The 18,306-nt window shown below is 42.5% G+C and overlaps 1 protein-coding gene across 1 annotated transcript in view; it reads left to right on the top strand.

Annotated features, from left to right (window-relative positions):
• Positions 1-17,061, top strand: part of LOC103178184 (rho GTPase-activating protein 7) — a 45,046-nt gene extending 27,985 nt beyond the window's left edge. Inside the window, exons 6-14 of the mRNA XM_042342105.1 lie at positions 165-344; positions 3,282-3,441; positions 3,718-3,916; positions 5,069-5,282; positions 7,022-7,136; positions 9,889-10,110; positions 10,517-10,734; positions 11,475-11,651; positions 13,865-17,061. Coding sequence (XP_042198039.1) covers positions 165-344; positions 3,282-3,441; positions 3,718-3,916; positions 5,069-5,282; positions 7,022-7,136; positions 9,889-10,110; positions 10,517-10,734; positions 11,475-11,651; positions 13,865-13,982 — 1,603 coding nt within the window. The 3' untranslated portion in view covers positions 13,983-17,061. The remainder of the gene's footprint in view (positions 1-164; positions 345-3,281; positions 3,442-3,717; positions 3,917-5,068; positions 5,283-7,021; positions 7,137-9,888; positions 10,111-10,516; positions 10,735-11,474; positions 11,652-13,864) is intronic.
• The last annotated feature ends 1,245 nt before the right edge of the window (positions 17,062-18,306 follow it).

Raw genomic sequence — 18,306 nt, 5'->3', positions numbered from 1 at the left:
CTTCCAAACGTGCAAATGAAATTCCAATCAGAGAAGAGTAATGCTTTGTATCAATAAACCTCTTAATCCTTTTTGACTATTTGTTCAAATTGAACCTAATTGCTCGCCTATTTAGTAAAAAACAGATAAGCCACTAATTTACATATTATTACTTATCCAAACAGACGCCAGAGGTTACGATGGAACAGTTTCCAGATTTCGCACAGACCAAGCTTAAATTCAGCCTCTCTACAGATCAACAGCCAGTCTGTGGCTCAGATGAACCTCCTGCAGAAATTCTCACTGTTGAAGCTTACTGCTCTGATGGAAAAATATTCACCTTCTAACAAGCATGGATTCAACTGGTAGGTCCTAGAATATTCAGAATACAAACACAGGACTCTGTACTAGAAAACTGGTTGCTTCATGGCTATTTGGGGGACTTTGCTGTGTGCAAATTGGCTGCCACATATTCATAGTCACCACACTTCAGAGTAACTCTTGTGCACCGCATTGAGACATCTCAACAACATGATAAGGTGCTATATCCATGCAAGTATTATTATTATTATTACTAGCAGCATGTACCACAGACCAATTCATTACAACCTTCAGATTGCTGGCACTGAAAGAATACACAAGGTAGAAATTTCACATGGGTCTAGATTTAGATTTCTTTCTTAGCATTTCAGAGTGGACAAATTTAGGACAACTCTTGAATTCAGTATTGAAGATTGTTTTCTATGGGTTATTTTCCTCACAGGAAGCCAGCTGGGCCCCGCTGCAAGTGGACTGCACTTTTAGTAAACGCACAGGTCTTCACGACCCCCAATATTACAAGTCAACTCGAGCTTCAGTGAAACATATTAAACCAAGCTTCCCCTGTATCCAATCTCTCTCTAGTCCCCTCCCCTTCTGCATTACTATGAAATAGCCTTAGGAGAGAGGTCAGCCATTATTGTTACTGTTGCACTTGGTGGAACTTGTTATATGAGATGTGGGTAAATGGTGTGACGTTTGGTCCAAATAAAATTCATTCTTTTCCAGCAAATCGACTGCTGCAGTTAAAACTCCCCCAGTGACATTCTATTTTTGTGTGGTTATTTATATTGCCAGAGCATTAGGAACAGCAAGGTCTGCTCCCTATTAAGTCAGCCAGTTGTAGCTTGGCAGTGATACACCAGTGAACCTCTGCCCCACAAGGCCCGCCCGGATTAACCTCTGCTCTGTTTGCATGCTGTGAGCAGGGTCTCAGGAGAAGACAGGATTATGTGGTGTCATGTTTTTGTTTGCCCTGACCTCGTGCTAAGAAGTGACGGTCTGAGTGACTCATGCATGCTGTTAATAGCCCGTTGCAGGGCATGAATTCTAGGAGCTTCGGTCTTTTGCACTCCTTGTGTTCTTTAGATGGGAACGGAGAGGGGAATATCTAAATATTAAATATAAAAACTGTGTGGAAGAAGCTGCTAGAGGGCTCTCTTTGCTGCAGCATCTAAAGGAATGACTGAGCAGCAGCAGTCACCTCAGTTGAAGTCTGCTTCACACGGTGACACTGTCCCTTTAAGAAAAAGGACTCTCAGCCTTATGAAATACTTCTAAATAATATTTGCATTTGATATAGTGTTGTATCTAGTTGCGATGACTCGCAGTGCTACACACAACAAAATATTCTCAAGTGTAGAGGCTGCTATCTAGACAAATGCAAGAGGTTATCTATGATGGTGTCAACCCACAAAGTGCAATTTACCTGTTTGTTTAGAAATTTATGGCAGAAAAGGTCATTCAGTCCAACGTTTCTGTGCTTTCTCCCTCAAGAGCAATCTGTTCAGTGCCATTTACCTGCCCTTTCCCCATAACCCCTGTAGGTTACACTTTTTAAGGTAAAACGAGTTTGGATGAGGTGTGGAATATTTTCCACTGCCCTGGGTTATCTAACGTCCACCACAACTAAGGTGGGAACTCGGTTCAATGGCTGACCTGAAGGACGAGTTGTTTGGCCACTTCTCCATTAATAGCACCGCCACACACCCTCCATTCCACCTTCTTCACAGGCACTGCAAAAACATCCTTCACTGTCAGGTTAAGCTCTCTTCCAGGAGCTGTTTACGACTTTGAGTATGGCCATGTTTTGTTCCCTGCTCTGACAATGCTTGCATTGTGTGCTTATTGAATAATGTACTGCACACGTGATTCGAGGTATAGAGCGACTCCATATTTTGTTCCATTCACACTAGTTAAAGCTGTGCAAGAGCTGCTGAGCTCATTTTTGTTTCAACGGGGGAATTTTGTGGCAACCTGTTCTTGCGTTGGCAATATCTGAACCTTGACATCAGCTGCAGAGCAGTTACAGATGGGAGCAGGGCATACTGGCTGCCTTAGGGTTTAACAGAGCCAATCTCTGGTTGCACAAAACCCACATTGTCAGCCTAGTTGTTCTGTCCAAATCTACAAGAAGCTGCATCATTGAGAGCTGTAGAATAGTAGGCTTCAATTTGCTTTGGATACAAATCAAGCAAAGATCACTTTTGTTTTTCGCCCAGAGCTCTGAGAGGTGTTGACAGTAGAACACATCAGTAGTGTAGCCAGCAGAGCCTCGCGGCTGTTTGATGTTTCAGCAGTATTTTTCTTAGTTCAGTATCAGATTGGATTACAGACAATTGCGGAATGGAAGCGGATATTGGTACTTCGCGCAAATGCCAAAAGGAGCCTTTAGTCCCGGCAACAGCAATAATAGAAGGAAAGCAAAACAGCTCATTTAAAATAGTAAATCCGAGTAAAGATAATTACTTTTCAAATATACAGAATCATCAAAGGCCCAAATTTCTACCCAGTTTTAGCCTGGAGACTGTTTTGCCTTCAAAAAATTTAAGATTGCGCAGAATTGAATTTCTCCAATTCAGTTTTAATTTGGAAAAGGGTTTTCTATGGTTCTTAAAAAGAACCAGCTAACAGATTAAGTATAAATCAAAAAATTCCACTATGTTATATTTTAAGACAAACTGCGCATTTAGGCTGAGACTAAATAAAATTTCAAGCTTCAGAAACTTTACAGATCAGAAGAAATCCATTCGACCCATTGTCAGTGCTGGTGCTAGGCATCTACTGGAAGCACCCGTTTTAAGCCTGCCCATTAATAATAATCCTTGCATTTAATATAGCGCCTTATCACGTCTTTGAGATGTCTCAAGGAACTTCGCTGAATATACTGTAAAGTGGCGTGACTGTATATTACATGGGCTCTATCTCTGTGTCTGGCAGAGCTACACCTGTATTCACATTGCTCCCCACTCACTGTCTTCCAGGGCCGTGCCGAAGTTTATGAAGAGAATCAAGGTTCCGGACTATAAGGACAGGAACGTTTTCGGGGTTCCTCTGCTGATCAATGTTCAACGCTCAGGACATCCACTCCCTCAGAGCATCCAGCAAGCCATGCGTTATCTGCGCAGTCAGTGCCTGGACCAGGTCAGTGTCCTGTTCAACACACCTTCATTTAAATGGGTGACTATGATAGTTTATCCGAAATCCCTGAGAGAGTAAATTACTTGCTCTCAATATTGACTGCAGTGGCTGTTTTTTCTCTAACCTAATTTTATGAGGCTGCAATTGGCATTTTATTTGCAGACAAGAGGAAAAAATAGCCATCACATCTTACTTTATAAAAAGGTCTCACTGGGAAGCAAAGCTCTCTGTGATACCAGTATTCATCGCTTTCCCCTCTATCCCCCTTTCTATAAACAGGTTGGATTGTTTCGGAAGTCTGGAGTTAAGTCCCGAATCCAAGCCTTGCGGCAGATGAATGAAACGTGTACAGATGGCGTGAACTACGAAGGGCAGTCTGCGTACGATGTGGCAGATATGGTCAAGCAGTATTTCAGAGATCTACCAGAACCTCTGATGACCAGCAAGCTCTCCGAAACATTCCTGCAGATCTACCAATGTAAGTCAGACCCACGGAAAGGAGTGCACGGCTTGGGAGAAGCTCGATGACTGAAACAATTGGTATTGGATAGCCAGTTAGCAGGATATTCTCTTAAAATAAACAGTCCAAAAATAACTTGAGTAATAGCTTCACTAAAGGAATTTATAGGCACACTCTCTCGAAAGAGTAAGCTATGTGTCTTCCTCGAGTTCAGCCTGAGCACTTTGTTAATGAGGGAGAGGGATTCTGGTGGTCACGTGCACCACAATTTCATAAGCAGTTTCTAAATGTCCGAATGTTGAAATGTGCTGGTTGATTTTTACCGAGGGAATGTTTCGCGGGCAGTGTATAGGGTTTCAGGAAAGTGTCAGGATTATTTTGTTGTTGCCCAGATCCATTTCAGGGTATTGTGCGGTCAACGTGTTGCATGGGCAAAACAAAGCATCCCTGGAGAGGATCCTCAATCATCAACTGTCTCTTTTTCCTTATCCTCAGGGACGCATCAGCTAACTACATTTCAAATCAAAAAGAGTTGGTGGGAGGGTGGGGATTTTTGTTTTCGATAAGCATAGCAAGCTCGGATTTTGTGCTGAGCAGTGCTATCTGCGTGCTTGCAGTGCCCCAATCCTAAATGAGTGTCAAAATTCTAGCCAGTCACCCTAAAGGTTTGGTTACTAAAACAGTTCTGGGATCAAACAAACTGGGAAGATCTCAGGTTCAATCCTCTACTTCTTGCGGACCCCACCTGGGACTACCTATACGTTTGGAACACCTACTATTGTACTGATGACCTGAGGCAAAGGAAGAGCAGCCCGGAATCCAGCTGCAGATCCAGTTTGTGTCTACCTGCTGGAAAGTGCCAATGTGGCCACTGCATGAGGCTGGATTAGACCCGGATGGGATGCTCTCCATAGCTAAATAACCTGATCTAATTCATCTCACATCTGAAGAATGGCCACTAGGGTGTGTATCTGAAGGCTAGCAGACACTTAGGAGAGCTGCACTCTAGCAGTAGTCAGTGCCTTTAGGAGAGGGAGAGAGGAATCTCCAGGGCAGGGGAAAACACAGATGGGAATCAAGCACAAATCTTAGATAACTGAGAGAAACTCCTGTTGTAGAAATGTTCTCCTTGCTGCAGTCACTGACTTTCAACACTAACATGTGCCACAGACGTCCCGAAGGACCAGCGTCTGCAAGCGATCCAGGCTGGCATCATGCTGTTGCCCGATGAGAACCGAGAGGCTCTGCAGACTCTGCTCTACTTTCTCAGTGACGTGGCAGCCTTGGTGGAAGAAAACCAGATGACGCCAACAAACTTGGCAGTGTGCCTGGCGCCTTCACTCTTCCACCTCAATACTCTCAAGAGGGAGAACTCCTCCCCCAGGTAACAAAAGCCTTTTTTTAATTTTTGAGTGATAACGAGCTTGTTATTTCAGGGCAAAGTCGTCTCTACTTCTGGTTTTAAGTGCATACAAAGATGGAGATTAGTAACACACTGGCATACATCCCAGGAGATTAGCAATTTACACACATGTACGCAGTGGAACATCAATAACGTAGAAACACCAGTGCTGAGGGCAGATCTGTGGGCAGAGGGCAGATTTGTGGAGTCCTGTAGCTCAGTGGTTAGAGCACTCGCTTTGCAAGCGAGAGACCTGAGTTCAATTCCAGGCAGGGCGAAACCTTGGGCAAGTTTCCTTACTCCACACGCCTAATAATAATCCCTCCAAAACAACAAAACAATAATAAATTGGTCATTTTCAATCTACGACTGTTTGTGGGACATTGCTGTGCGCAATTGGCTGCCGCATTCGCCCACAAATATACAGTCAATTCACTTTACAGTGTTTTCTGTGAAGCGCTTTGGGACTTCCTCCCGACGTGAAAAGCGCTATATCAAAATGCAAGGATTATTATTATCTGTAATAACCAGATATGGACACACGGGAAATCATTATATGCAGACGTCTATGGAGGAGATCAGTAACACTAGATACATTTACACAGGGCTTGAATTCACATAGTCTAAACTAGCACTCCAATACAGTGCTGGGGGTGTTGCATTGTCAGAGGTGCCGTCCTTCAGATGAGACGTTAAACCAAGATCCCCATCTGCCTGTTCAGGTGGATGTTAACGATCACATTGCGCTATTCGAAAAAGAGAAGAGAGTTTCTCTTTCCCAGTGTCCTGGTCAACAATCCCCCAGATTTAAATAATTGGTCATTCATTACATAGCTGTTTGTGCGACATTGCTGTGTGCAATTGGTCTGCCGCGTTCAACTTCAAATATAATCACTCCACTTCAAGGTAAATCCTGTAAAGTACTTTGAGACTTCCTTCCGACCTGATAAGGGCTATCCCAAATGCAAGGATTATTATTATATTATTATTAGCAGTAATGGACAGACAGACTTGTACATTGGGGAGACCAGTAATAAACTGACATGTATAGAGGAATTGTTATGGGTACATTGATAATGTGCACCAAGAATTAGATTTCCCAACATAAATGCACAGCGACAAAGCAACCACACTTAGCAGCAAAGAGGCATTTTATCCCCTTAAGATTTTAAAGCATAAAATGATAGTGTCTGTCAATTATTTTAACAAATACAAAAAAAAGTTTGCAGTCGTTCCATTCTATCTTCACAATCGTGCTTTTGTCGTTTCCTTCACAGTTATTTATTGCGCGGGCATACACTGCTTGAAGTGGTCAATTGCCAGAGTGCCACAGGTGATAGAGAACGTTTCCAACGTGACAGTTTAAGCCTCCTCCAGCCCACGCACTGCTGCCTGAAAGAACTTAATTAAAATAAAATCACTGACCTTGCTGCTCAGCCCTACTATCTTTAAACCCACGTCAAGGCTCATTTGAGGACAGCTTCTAAAGTAGAGACAAATTGCTGCAGGGTCACTACAGAAAGGAATTTTTACTCCCATGTAAGCATGCGCCATAAATCAAATGTCTTTATCGCTGATCTTTGTGCACGTTTAGGAGGGTTTCCAGTTGTTGACTGCTCCCTTTGTTCCTCCCACAAATACCTGTGCTGGCACCAATGTGCCTGTGGCGTTGTTCACCAGTCACTCAAGGCTTATGAGATCATTGTTCCTTTTTAATCCAGGGTAATTCAGAGGAAACAAAGCTTGGGCAAACCTGACCAGAAGGACTTGAATGAAAACTTGGCTGCTACCCAAGGCCTGGCACATATGATCGCTGAATGCAAGAAGCTTTTCAAGGTGCGAGCTGCATTTGTGAAGGTTCATGCTTTTGAGCCCGTCCTCCTGATGGCACTACATAAATGTAAATTATATAGTAAATTGTATTGATGATGGTGAGTCAACAACAACAACAACAACTTGGATTTGGATAGCACCCTCCATGCCAGGCGGCGTCTCAGAGCGCTTTACAGTTTAGGATCCCGGTACCGAGCCAGGGGGAGGGGTAGGAAGGTGACCAAAGGCACAATCGAAAAGAAAGGTCTTCAGCAGAGACCTGAAAATGGGAAGGGAGGGAGCGAGACGAAGGGAGTGAGCAAGGCAGTTCCAGAGCCTTGGGGCATAGTGACTGAAGGCATGGCCGCCGAGGGTGGAGCGGAGGACTCAGGGGCCAAGGAGGAGGCCAGACCCGGAGGAACGAAGGCAACGGGTACTGTGCTGAGGAGAGAGGAGGTCAGAGAGGTAGGGGGGGTGCAGAGGAGTGCAGGGCTTGAATAAGAGGGTGAGGATCTTGATATCGATCCTCTCTGGGTTAGGGAGCCAGTGGAGTCTGGCAAGGGCTGGGGTGATCGGGGAGCGGAGTTTAATGTGGGTGAGAATGCAGGCGGCAGAGTTCTGAATAATCTGGATTTTATGGATGGTAGTAGATGGGAGACCGGCGAGGAAGGCGTTAGAGCAGTCCAGCCGAGAGGTGACAAAGGCATGGATCAGAGTTTCAGCGGCTTTTGGGGAGAGGTATTGGCGGAGACGGGCGATGCGTCAGTGGTGGAAGAAAGCGGTGCTGGTGAGGGACCGGATGTGGGGAAGGAAGGATAATTGGGGGTCGAACCTGACTCTTAGGTTGCATACGGGTTTGGAGAGTTTTAGGGGGAGGTCGGGTAGGTGGAGGAGGTGAGAACCATGAGATTTTATACGTTGACGAGAGCCAAAGAGTATGGCTTCCGTCTTGTCAACGTTCAGCTGAAGTTTGCGCTTATCCAGCCCCTGAGGTCTAACAGGCAGAACATCAGGGGACTGCGGGTCGCAAAGAGAGATGGAAAAGTAGAGTTGGGTGTCATCTGCACACAAGTGGAAATGTACCACATGTCTGCGGATGACATCTCCAAGAGGGAGCATGTAGATCAGAAAGAGGAGGGGGCCAAGGATGGATCCTTGGGGTACCCCACAGGTAACCGGGTGAGAGCGGGAGAAGATGCCATTTATGCAGATGTACTGCTGGCGGTTTGTGAGGTAGGACTCGAACTAGGCGAGTGCGGTCCCACTGAGGTGGATGACGGAGGAAAGGCGATGGAGGAGGATGGCGTGATCGACTGTTGAATGCCGCGGAGAGGTCCAGGAGGACAAGGAGGCAGAGGGAGCCCTGGTCACACATAGAGAGGATATCGTTTGTGACTTTCACAAGTCTCTGTACTGTGGGCAGGGCGGAAACCGGACTGGAGGGATTCGAAGAGGGAGTGGGAGGAGAGGTGTGCGCGGAATTGGTTTACAACAACATGTTCTAGAACTTTTGAAAGGAAGGGCAGATTAGAAATAGGGCGGTAATGGCTGGGGTTTGAGGGATCTAGGGAGGGTTTTTTCAGGAATGTGGTGATGTCAGCAGTTTTGAGTCACATGGTTGTGGGTTGAAACCCCATACCGAGACTTTGAACTCACAGACTAGGCTGACACTCAAATACACTGCTGCAACGTGTTGCATCACCAAGGTGCCAACTCTTGGAAAAGACCTTACTGTCGGTTGCAACCAAGGTCCTGTCTGCCTATTCAGTTGGGCATTAAAGATCTCATGGCACTACTTAAAGAGAAGGGAGTTTTTCCATTTAGCCAAACCAATACTGTCTGAGATCAAATTGATTATTCATTTCATGGCTATTTGTGGAGTAATCCGAGCGCTTGTGGACTCCGCGCCCTGCGTGGAGGGTGCTATATAAGTGCAAGTTGTTGTTGTAATGCCGGATGCATATTGTCTGCCACTTTTGCCTACAAAATGCAGACAATACACTTCATTGTAAAATCCTGTGAAGTGCTTTGAGACGTTTTGACCATGTGGTAAGGCATTATATCAAATACTGATACTGATAATTTGTTATTTTATTTACTATTTGGTGGGTTGTGAGTCATAGCCAGTGAACAACTGAGTGTTTTCGAACATAGCAAAATGTTTTTGATGGCACAAAGGTATAGAACCTCAGCTTCTTTGAGGAACAAACTACTTTTGTAAAGTTCAATGCACCAGGGTGGGAAAGTATTTGTTCCATGGTTTTTGACTGAAATTAAATGTCTATTGACCAAAACTGCTCGATTGTTGAACCAATTGCCGGGAGTTTTTGCTGCCACAAATTAGCTGGTGTGGTTGCTTATATAACAATCACTACTCTTCAAAGTAACTCATGGAGGACTTGGAGACATTTTGATGGGATTATTATGAGTTATATCGCATTGATTAGCAAAGCCAGAATCAAACACAGAGCATGCCTGTTTAATTGGAATGGAAATAAATGCAGATTATAGAAAATCATGGGATTGAAGTAACACATTGTAGCATTTGGGTTAATGTAACAGAAATAAATCTTCCTGACGTTCAAGTAGCTTTAAGTCTGTAAATGTTGCTGTTCTCAGTGATGAGATGCATGAGCTGAAAATATACAGAACCAGACAACCCACAGAGCCTGGAATGTATTAGACATCAGGGAGGGAGGAAATCTGTTGTGGTCAAACCTACACATTTTTTTCTGTTTACATTGCAAATAGCGTGGGAATTATTTTTATTCCTCAGATTCCTGAGGAGATGATGGGCCACTGTCGTAACTCCTACATGGAGCAGGATCTGCAGCCAGTCAACTTGGAGGAGCTAGGCCGAACACACGGGGACAAGCGCTCTGATTACCAGGCCCATCTCCAGGCCTGTATTGACGGTCTGCTGAAGGAGGCCAAAGACAAGTTTAAAGGCTGGGTCAACTGCTCAACATCAGAACCAGCAGAGCTGGCCTACAAAAAGGTAATTAATGTGTTCGAAGTTTCCTCGTTCCTGGACATGTCAGGAGGATGATAGGTAGCAGAATCTGCGATCAGTATTGCAGATCCATTCGTGCACCAGTTCCATATTAGAAATGGTCTCCTTAACGGGTAGGGGAGCTTTCTTACAACATGAGAAGGAGAGGGGAACTAAAAGAAACTGCAAGATAAAGAGAGTTTTATAACAATAACAATGAAGCTCATTACAGTGCGGTTCAGACAAGGAGAATGCAAATATTTTGTATAATCCTTTGCAAACAAACCCAACATATTTTGAGGTGAATTATTTTTAGACAGGGTTAGGCAGCTGGTGTTAGCTCCAAATATCATTTCAGTTTATTGGCCAAATCTGTGAGTACAAATATTTATGTGTGGGTTTTTTTGTCCAGATATGTGATGGGCCTCCTCTGAAACTGTGGAAGGCCTGCGTAGAGGTTCCTGCTTCCCCAGAAGATGTCCTCCGGCGGGTACTCCGGGACCGTCACCTCTGGGATGATGACCTTCTCAGTTCCAAGGTCATCGAAAGCTTGGACAGTCAAACCGACATCTACCATTACGTGCAGAGCTGCATGGCCCCACACCCCACCAGAGATTTTGTAGTCATCAGGTAAACCCTTTAAACACTTGTTCTGCAGGGAAAAAAGAGATAAAAAGGGATTTATTAATTAGGCAGTTGGGGGGGGGATAAAAAAAACCTAGATATTCTACAAAAGACGTCCCGTTATATTCGAGTTCCATAAAACCATTACCTACCTTATATCAGTGCCGTAATAGCTAGCCAGGACTTCAGCATTCGTTGTGTTTGGGTGCACTCAGCTACAGGGCTCTCTTTCCACACGCCAGTTAGCCATCTCCCTTCGATGACCTGGATGTCGTCCTTTTTAGCCCACTGGAAGTCAAAATGGCTGACTTCTGGGGTATCAGGTCACCAACGGTATCACTTCCTAGGGTAGTGACTTCTGTCGGTACCGGAAAAATGTCACACCGACCCCTGGAAGCATTGCTTTAGCAATAGACAGTGTTGACACAGTTTGTTCTGGATCACTTCCAGATACTGACAGGAGTGGTCACATGTAACTCATGTCACGTTTTAGCCTCCACTGTTCCCTTTCATTAACTATACTGTTGATGTTTGCCTGAATATTGGCCAGCATTTATTTTATTTGACACACAGATCCAGAACCAATGTGAATGTGAAACATTAAAGGATGGGTGGAGGGTGGGGAAGAGAGCTAGAAAATCAGACAACAGTGGGACAGACACAATGGGCTAAATGGCCCCCTTCTGTGCAGAAAATGTTTCTGTGTAGAGCTGTGAGACCCTATAAGCACTGTGTTTCTTAATCAGGGCTTGGAGGATGAACCTGCCCAAGGGGTGCTGTGTACTGGTGACAAAGTCGGTGGAGCACAATGGGACGCCGGTGGTTGGAGGCGTCCGAGCCAATGCTCTCACCTCTCGATATCTGATCGAACCCTGCGGGTCAGCAAAATCCAAACTCACATACTTGTGCAGGATAGACACAAGGTAAGCATTTGCTAACTTCCTTAGGAGCACATATACAGCAGAGACCCCAAGTTCCACCCAGTCGCAGTCCGGTAAAAAACATTTTATCTTAACACTTCATAATAATAATAATTCTTGCATTTTATATAGTGCCTTATCACGTCTTTAAGACATCTCAAAGCATTTCACTGAATATACTGTGAAGTGAATTGACTGTATATTTTGTGGGCGAAACACACAGCATTGTGGAATGCTCACACACCCAATTTGGAAACTAGTTTTCCACAGTTCTTAAAATGAAAGGGATTCCAAATTGACATTAAATTTAGCCTTTAGTGTGAAATTTCACTCAATCTTAAATATTAACGCAAACTGATTTTAAGGCTGAGACTGGGTGAAATTTCAGGCTTCAGAAAGTTTTAGGTGGGTGATTCTCTTGGATGTGTGAGCAGAGTTTGATGGCGTGAGCAGAGCCCAAGGTTAATGGACCACAGTGGTGGCTCATCTACAATAGGGTCTACTATTTCATAGATTGCTAAAAATAGAGCATTTCTCCTTCTTCTGGAGAAACTGGGGTCTAATGAACACTATGCACAAAGGGGTCTAAAGCACCTATTAGAAAAGTATCAACGCAGAGAGGGAGGGGATGAGGCAAAGGGATTTAGGGAGATAGTGGTCGGACGTGACATCTACACACATGCTGGACATTGGAAGCCTGGCTGATTTTTTGCTCTCTCCAGGTTCAGAGGTCAATTGGACCACTAAGCAGACAACCCAACTTAGAACAACCCACTCAGCATAGCCTACGAATTGAACCCAACCATTCTGGTCTGTGGGACTTTGTTTCAACAGAGCTAACAGAAAATTCCTTGCCCATTACATTCTTTTGCTATCTGTATTTTTTTCTTCTATAGTAAATATTTTTTATTACAGCTCGTTTTTTTTCTGTAGTTCATCTTTCAAACAAAAATAAGAGAAGCTGATGTCTTCAAGAGCTTTCAGCAACTCTTTATCTTCTGGCTATTGCTGTGGGATTGTAGATTTTGTAGCACCATAGCATAGAGCAAGAGGGTAAGTGGTTGAGAAATAGACTTGAGAACATTAGACCTCAAAATAAATAGTGATACATAAAGTGATTTGGCATAGTAATCTGTCTGTGCTGGTCTAGCATGACAGAGCATCATAGTTTAAGTGGAAAAACAATAGAAGATCCATAAGATCACCAGTGCTGCCTGTGCTGGGACTAAGGAGACCAAGTCAGGTCACAGCCCAGCTCAGTCGGTAGCATTTCTACCTCTGAAACAGTCGGGACTTTGAACTCGCAGTCTAGGCTGCCTTTCCAACACAGTGCTGGGGATGCATTGCATTGCTGGAGGTGCTATCGTTTGAGTGAGATGTTAAACTGAGGTCCCATCTGCCCATTCAGTTGAATGTTAAAGATCCCATACACTTATTTGAAAAGGCAAGGAATTTTCTCCTGGTGTACCCCAGATAAAATTTATTTTTTCACTCCATGGTTGATTGTGAGCCATTGCTGTATGCAAATTGGCTGCCACGTTCACTTCAAAATCAGCACTACACTTTACAGTAAATCCTGTGAAGCATTTTACTCTTCTGAAAAGCATCATATCCAATACAAGGATTGTTAATATTTATAAACCACATATGTAGTGAATAAACCTCATGACAACTAGGATCAAAATTGTGTTATTGCTCAACATGTTCCCTTCCTTATTTAAGGAACATCATTGAAATGTACTTTGGAAAAACACCCAACCTCTGAATAATGGTAGACTCCAAACCTGGCTCACCAGTGTTGCCATCTTCTCTTCCAGCTTGGCGGGAATACATTTTCGAATGCCAAAATTGGCTTTAGGCTTATTCAGAAGGGGATCTTACTTATTGCATGAATAGGCCAATAGAGACCGCTTTTGGTGCAGCCAAATGCAATGGATGCCTCGCTGAAATCTTCACATGGTCATGCTGTTTTTGTTTTAGAATGATACTACAACAATTTACTTTTGCCCAATGCACTGGGCTCACGGGTGACTGATACCTGGATGTTGACTACGTTATTTCATTGTTTATACAAATTGGTTATGATCTAGTTATATTTTACACCATTTAGATAGGCCACTGAGAATAATATGGCATTTGCATTATTCCTCCCCTCTGTGCATGCTTTGTGTTTTGATTGGCACATGTTAACACACATTTCCTTTCACTTCTTTCAGAGGGCGGATGCCGGAATGGTACAACAAAGCTTTTGGACATTTGTGTGCAGCAGAAGTTGTTAGGATACGAGACTCTATAAATATTCCCAGCCCCGACAGAATTGAAAACAAGAATTAGAAGGTGGAATTCCAAAAGTTGCTATTGCATCAACCCTGAAGCATCATGTTTCAAAGACCAGCCGGACATACTTGTCAGGGACCTGAGGGACATCTCCACTGCAAGGTTAAAGTCGGAGGTCCGCTCTGTCAGATCTTGAGAAAGAATTATTTTATTTTTAAATGGAACGTTTAATTATGTCTGTGGCAATATATGTTTTAAAAAGCTGCTTAATTCATACACAAAGGCTGTTGTATAGCCCTTTACTGGAATACTTGCTTGGGACTAATGGTCTTTTTGTAAAAAGAAAAGTGCAAAGATGGATTGCACCCGCTTGTTAAGGGACCACAATTGCTTCTATGAAGCGTCAAGCATTCTACCTGTCTTGTGTATGTAAATGAATGCCCTGTTGTGAACTGCTTTGGTCCAAGTGATTTGCTAATGTTATATTTCTTTGTATCTTATTGTATGAACCATTATCATGTTTCCTGTTTGCCGTGTCTTTGATTGTTTGAGTCGTTGGCTTGGCACTTATTAGTGCTTCTGGGGGAACTGTGTGTATGAGAGTATGATATGGTTTTGTGAGGAGCCGAGGTGGGAGAGATTGGGGGAGGGTTGGTGTCTGGTACACTGCTTGCTCTGAAGGCTCTGGCTTGGCTGTCAAAGTGACGTCCATGGATCAGTGAGAGTCTAGTACAGTGAAACCTTTAATACTTAAGTGAACAATATCTGAGACCACTTGAGGGCCTACTTATTTTAGTTTTTTCATGAATCAATAGTCTGGATATTGTTTTTTAGTAGGTAATGTCAGATATTGCCACCAGTAGTAACTTGCCTACTGAAATAGAGTTCATCTTCCATTGTTAGGAATATGGAGAAAGTATCTTACATGTTTTTTTGATGTCCCATCTCTTGTTAGTTAAAGATATTGCAGGACTACAGGCATAAGTGGAGGAGAGATTATTCTATTCATCAGTCATTGTTTCTGCCTGATAAGAATACTCAAGCAGGCAGTAACCTCCAAACACAAGAGTTAAATCAAGGTCAATCTATCTTTTACAATAGGCTTGTCATTCATTAATAATCCACCAACAATCCACCTACAAACCCCAAAATAAAATTAGTCATTCACTTCATGGCTGTTTGTGGAACATTGATGTTGTGTAAATTGGCTGCCAGGTTCACCTACAAATAAACAGTCACTACATTTCACAGTAAAATTATGTGAAGCACTTTGAAAAGTCTCGATGACGTGATAAGGCGCTACATCTCATACAAGGATTTTTTTTATTATTAACATAGACGCTTCTGAGCTTTACACTTTTTACGTTTGGGATGTATAGCAGTGTGGAGACTATAGGGCTTTACAGTGCAATGTGACTGAGCAGCATCTCTCTAATCTCATCAGTACACTGAGGGCCACACACTTCATTCCAAAGGAAAAGCTCTGTAGAGGAGGTTTCTTTGGTGACACTATTCTGCAACATTTCTCGTCCAATGAACAACTTATAGAGTAAACCCCCTCCCCCACCGCTAAAAAAAAGCCCCATGTAACTGACTGTTAGATTTAAAGTCAGCATAGAGTAAAATTACTACTCTTAAACTCGGGTTTAGTATTGAAGATTGTTGATGTAACGGAGCAGGAAGAGCTACATTTTATTGAATAATTTTATCAATTTTCGAAAGGTGATTGTACAAAAGCCTGGACCTGTATTTGAGAAAGTTGCAGAAAATATTTTTTTGTTGAAGTCTATTTGCAGTGTTGTGCCGAGGTCAGTTCTTTATACACTGACACGAGTTGTACTCGAATATTTTCCTGGTTAGTCAGAAGCTGCCATTTGTCGTTCTCTGTACCCTTCTCCAGTGAAGGATGGCTCAAGTTGGGAACTGCAGTAGCCATGTCCTAATAATCAGTAATTTGCTGAAAAAAACTGCTTGTGCTGATGCAGGGTAAACTGAAAGTTAGAACCCGTGTATTATTTCCTATTTTTACCAGTGTGAATGTAAGGACGGATATAGATGTATAGATGTATAGATATATATAGATATATATAAACAGTATATTTTTGTGGATGTGGCATGTATCTTGCATTTTGTCATTTCATATTTCGTTGTGATTGGTAACAGTGACATCTGACTTGTTCACCTGCAAAGCTAGGTTTGGTGAAACCAAATGAGAGGAGAGTTATATCACTCTAGTATTGCATACTTAAAGCAGTCAAGTCTTAAATACTCATGTTGTTTGACTGAAATTCCCATCAAATTAACTTCTACACATTGCTATCAAGTAACATTTATAACTGATTGTTATAAAACCACCTCCCCCCACCCACCCACACACACACATCCACAGGCACATTCATATGTACACATCAGTTGAATACTTTTGACAGATTAAAAGATTACCTTTTAGTTTAATTCCCCCCCACCCGAATTTGACAATCATTAGATTAGTTAACAATCATGGGAATCTAGCTGCCAAAGTAGTCCTCTCATTAAGGTGGTCTCTCGTACGGATTTTCACTGTAATATTGGTGTTTGTTTGAGGCTTTCAATGGGATGTAGTAAATTACTGTCACTGGGTGTTCAGAAATCCTTTTAATGTGTGGGTACTGGAGTCATTAATGAGCAGGAATTTAAAGAACGATTTATCTAATTTGTTTAAAATATGTACCATTATCAGTATTATGTAAAGAGCTTTTTAGTGATTTTTTTGGCAATGAGAACAATTTTATAGTAATTATCAGCATTGTCCCTCCAGTTTAAGACGCAAGCTTATCTTTCTGCATGTGTGTATTTGTTACAATTCCATTGGTATGTATTCAATTTGACATTGTTATATATACCATTGTACTGTAATAGTGTCTACATGTTTAGCTGCACACTGCCAAATAGGGATAATGCTTGTCATTATTAATTATTTAAATATTCATGTATTTATACCTCAAATATACTTTTTTGTACTTCGAGTTTTTCTTTTTAATTGTAAATACTTTACTCAAAAAGCTAAGGTATAAAGAACCAAGAAAGTGTTTATATCTTTGTATGTCTGTACAGTTATAACCATCAAGTGCACTATTAAATGTGTTAATGAAAATAATTTCATGCTCATGAATTTATCTTTAATTTTTTTCACTTTTTTTGTCAACTTGCTTCCCTTTCTCTCCGCTCCTCCCCTCCTGAAAGGGCTTCTAATGACCCTAGTGAGACGGAGAACTACAGAGGGATCTTACTGATTTTAGTGGCTCTTAAACGGTGCTTTGGGTCGTCACTGCACGTGTATCACATGCATTGGAGGCTCGTGGTTTGATCAGGCAGGAAACAGGCTGCCTTCTGTTCTTATGAGGAATGTGTGGGATAGGTTGTGGCTTTGTACGAGATTGAAGAATGTCAGAAGGCGAAGGGGAAACCCACAATTTTGCGTTCATTGAATTCTGCAAATTTTCGACCTCGTGCCTCATTAAGTCTTCATGATGAAACTGGAAGCCATGGGAGTTCTATACATGGCCAGATCTTGGATTTTATCTGGCTGCCCATTGTCGATTGTTTGTCGATTGGGGGATTGTTTTTTCCATTCAAAATGTTTTTTAAAAAATAATAATTTAGTCTCTCATTCCACATCTGTTTGGGACACTGCTGTGCGCAATTGGCTGCCGCGTTCGCCCACAAATATACAGTCAATTCACTTTACAGTGTGTTCTGTGAAGCGCTTTGGGACGTCCTCCCGACGTGAAAAGCGCTATATCAAATGCAAGGATTATTATTATTATTATATCAAATGTAAGGATTATTAGTATTATGCGATGAATATCAGTCACGTGGTGAATATGATGGTGGATTCCCTCAAATGCGGAATCATGCTTCTGCACAGCTCAAAAGAAGACATCAAAGATGATACATGAAGAAAGATACAAAGGACATCAGTCCCAATTGTTGATTCTTATCAGTATCGTGGGATTGTGGTGAACATGTGAGTGTGTGTGTGTGTTTCTCTGTGAGTGTCTGTGTCCGTGATTGTCTGTGTCTCTCTCTGTGTGTCTTAGTATGTGTGTGTCTCTTTGTGCCTGTGAGTTTGTGTGTGTCTCTGTTTCTGTGAGTGTGTGTCTCTCTCTGTGTCTGCGTTCAAGAGTTAGAGGATGGTGACCTTCTGGAGTCACAGTCAGGACTAACCTCCCCCTTGAGTGAGCCACTTTGTAAAAGAAAGCATTAATATTTTCTTTTTCACAACAATAACACTATTTCTTCATGTTTGTTTTTTATCAATAAAGTGACCAAATGTAGGTTGGAAGTAAAATGCACCTCAATAGCACCAATCAACTCCCTGTCAAATTTCCCCGCAATTTTT

This window comes from Callorhinchus milii, unplaced genomic scaffold (assembly GCF_018977255.1).
Source record: "Callorhinchus milii isolate IMCB2004 unplaced genomic scaffold, IMCB_Cmil_1.0 Scaffold1, whole genome shotgun sequence".
NCBI lineage: Eukaryota > Metazoa > Chordata > Chondrichthyes > Chimaeriformes > Callorhinchidae > Callorhinchus > Callorhinchus milii.
This window is presented reverse-complemented; position numbering and strand designations above follow the sequence as displayed.